Genomic DNA, 3,439 nt, shown 5'->3' with positions numbered 1-3,439 from the left:
TATTCAAGGCCCACACCAGCACGTTACAACAGAAAAGGACTTATTTAAAAGTAAGTGCTTAGAACTTTGTTTAAGCAGATTGAGACAGGATGGACTAGGTCTCACCTAGTCATTGCTTTTAATCACTCTGAATTACAGTGATGTCCTTCTTGGTTTTATTTATTCTGTTTTATTTTCAAATGTATTCTTAATGCCAAACTAAGACCTCTTAAGATATTGTAAATATGAATATGTCAAATGTCTTTTTTTAAATAGGCTGAGAGTAATGGTTACTTTGGGCCTTTTAGATCTTCAAGAAAAAAAAAATTGGCTGATGTAATAAAAAGGTAATTTAAGATACTTCTTTAATTTATATATTTTGAACTCCAAAATTCAAGAATATTTTTTTTCACTCTAACTAAATCAAGTACCAAGGAAATCTGATATGTTCCCAATTCATCTAGCATTCTGTCACTCATAGCCTGAGCAGAGCAGAATCTTTCTTAGTAGCGTGTACTTATTGAAAATACAAGGAGTATATTCAGGTGGTTTAAAACCAGTAACAGCCAGTGTATCTGTTGTCCTTTGCTTTCCAGTATAACCATGTGCTTTATTAATTATTCTGATAAATCTCTTTTTGGCTAAGCTGAAAATCTCACGAGCTATAATCTCTTTCCGGGTCTAACGCATAAAGACCAAGTTCAGTATTTCTTCCTGAAAGTGAGACTCAGTTTACTATAGAAAAGCTTTTTTAATCTTCATATATGGTCTGACATACTGGATTTTATTTAACAGCGGAGTTTCTTAGACAAGTACTAGGCATTTCTTCAAAGAACCTGACCAAATGCTAAAATCCATTTCCTTCTGAAATTGCTGTTGTTAAATTAGACCTAAAACATTTATGAAAGTCATTTTGCCTTTCCAGCAATTAAGGAGTTCAAAAAAAAATCCCTTTGTGTTGCATAGCTTTGAAATCATTATAGTTCTCCTGAACTGGCCCTTCAATTTGCTCTATCAAATATTTTGCAGGTTGCCTTAAAGCGGGAGACATCAATTCTGAACAGGTGTTGAGAAGGGTTTCTTGATGTATAAAAGTGTCCTTATTTTAAACGCATTTTAGCAATTTTAGCACGTCTGCCGCTGTGAATTCCCATGCACGTAGGTGGCCAACTCATTTCGCTTTAAAGAGCAGAAAATCTGTAAGTCGGGATCATAGGCCTGATTTCACCATGATGAAGGGGCAGGTGGTCATTTACTGAAACCTGCTCCTTTCCTGTCTCGTTTTAGTGTTGATCCTCCTCATCGTCACTATGAGAAGACGGAAAAAAGAGCCTCTCATTTTCGATGAGGAGAGAGATATCCGAGAAAATATTGTGAGATACGACGATGAAGGTGGGGGAGAGGAAGACACAGAAGCTTTTGACATGGCCGCACTGAGGAACCTCAATGTCATCAGAGATACCAAGACCCGAAGGGATGTGACTCCAGAAATTCAGTTCTTGAGTCGACCGACTTTTAAAAGCATCCCAGACAACGTCATCTTTCGAGAATTTATTTGGGAGAGGCTGAAAGAAGCTGACGTGGACCCCTGTGCTCCCCCCTATGACTCCTTGCAGACGTACGCGTTCGAAGGAAATGGCTCAGTGGCTGAATCGCTCAGCTCCTTAGATTCCATCAGCTCGAACTCTGATCAGAATTATGACTACCTAAGTGACTGGGGGCCTCGCTTTAAACGACTCGCAGATATGTATGGCACCGGCCCCGAGAGTTTGTACTCATAGCCCCGGAACCTTAATCTGAAATGTACTGGAGAAAAAAATAAATAAATAAAAGCAAAAACAAAACAAGGCAAAACAACGAGACAAAACAGAACAACCCACTACATACAGAAAACAAGAACTCGACTTACTAGAGAGAACGGTTGTACATATTTCTCCATTTTTAACTGTTTGGGCTTTGGCCTTGGTGAAGTGTATCTCCATTAGACTTACCCAAGGGACTGCACTGACCACAGACTCTGAGCATTCAAAGGCTTTTTGATAAAACGACATGCTCAGTGGTTTGTGAATAGATAGCAACTCTCAGATACCTGCAAAGCACCTAACCTCTATGAGCAAGTAGTGCCCTGTGTTGTCCGTGACCCAAGCGTGCCCTGTACAAACCTTCACGGTACTGCCAGTGAGAAGAACAACACACGATGTGCCATTGAAATGTCCTAGAACTTTTCGCGACTCAAAACTCGGGACCAGTATAATTTGCGGTGATGCTTTTCGCTTGCTAGATTACAGAATCCAGCGCAAGTTTACTGCTGCTGGTTAGCAAATATATTTTATTTAGCAGTATATAAATTCTTAGAAAATCCTCCCCAGTCCTCCAATACAAACCGATAAAATTTGGTTTCAGGCAACATAACCCGTTGTTTAGCAAATAAATTACGAAGGGTTCCAAATAAGAAAAAAAAAAAAAAGTAAATCATTCCTTTTGAGCTGCTTGTGGAGGTATGAAAAAAAGTTGCTGTCTATTCATTGATTTTTATTATCTCTTCTGATTTATACAGGAGACTATCTTTTTTTTTATTTCATACATGGTGTTCTATTTATTTTGGAGCTCCAATCTCCACGAAATTCAGGTCCATCTGACTGCCTCATAGAACTAAGCTCGTCAGAACATGCTGATTTTTCTCTAGGCTGAGCTAAACGAAGGGAATGAAGCATGGATATGGAGAAGAAAATAGAGCAGTTGAGCCCTTTTCACATCTCAGAGAGGATCCCAGCTACAAGGACATACAAGATGTTCATCTGAGCCATTAGAGTGTACCAAACAGTGGAATAAAATATTTGTATTTTGGAAAGATTTCAGAATTGAGATTTGTTTTGGATGCAAGATTTATTTTTCAAGGTCACAAGTTCTCTATGCTCCAAAGACTTTTGAGAATTTGTTTTCCCCAACCTTTTTGGCTGTAACCGTATTGACTAAAAGACTGTTTATTTTGTTTGTTTGTTTTTTTAACACTACCTTAATGTAATGTTACAATTTTCAAACTCCGTCTTTAAATTCTGACGCACACACCTTCTTCAAGAACTAACCAAGCAATGTAGAAGGTCCATACTGGTTTAGAGGGTGCCAAGATGAGGAGACCATTCCAAGTGATCATGTGTGTTTAGGATGGGATTCTTAGAATAAGGATTTTATGACTAAAATAATATTTCCACCTATCACTTTTTCCTAGAATAGTACTAGCTTAATGTGCATATACTGAAATAAGAATGGACTTTTTTCTTTCATTTCTCTCTTTCAGAATAATTTATTGGGTTCCTAATCAATCTACAGATAGCGGACCCTGTAGAGGAAATTACATTTTAAAAGTGCTTCTTTCTGAAAGACAAACACTGGAATCAGAATATTCATATTTGGATGACGTGAGGAGAAACCAGGATTCTGTAAACTTACGCTTCATCCT

The 3,439-nt window shown here is 37.9% G+C and overlaps 1 protein-coding gene across 6 annotated transcripts in view; it reads left to right on the top strand.

Moving 5' to 3' along the window:
* Positions 1-2,826, top strand: part of CDH7 (cadherin 7) — a 123,013-nt gene extending 120,187 nt beyond the window's left edge. For all 6 annotated transcript variants that reach the window (XM_040478607.1, XM_040478604.1, XM_040478609.1 and 3 more), the window contains one exon: positions 1,267-2,826. In XM_040478607.1, coding sequence (XP_040334541.1) covers positions 1,267-1,760 — 494 coding nt within the window. In that variant the 3' untranslated portion in view covers positions 1,761-2,826. The remainder of the gene's footprint in view (positions 1-1,266) is intronic.
* The last annotated feature ends 613 nt before the right edge of the window (positions 2,827-3,439 follow it).

This window comes from Herpailurus yagouaroundi, unplaced genomic scaffold (genome assembly GCF_014898765.1).
Source record: "Herpailurus yagouaroundi ecotype Mexico unplaced genomic scaffold, PumYag 142, whole genome shotgun sequence".
Lineage (NCBI taxonomy): Eukaryota > Metazoa > Chordata > Mammalia > Carnivora > Felidae > Herpailurus > Herpailurus yagouaroundi.
The sequence above is the reverse complement of the archived record's forward strand: the minus strand, read 5'-3'. Positions and strand labels throughout refer to the sequence as shown.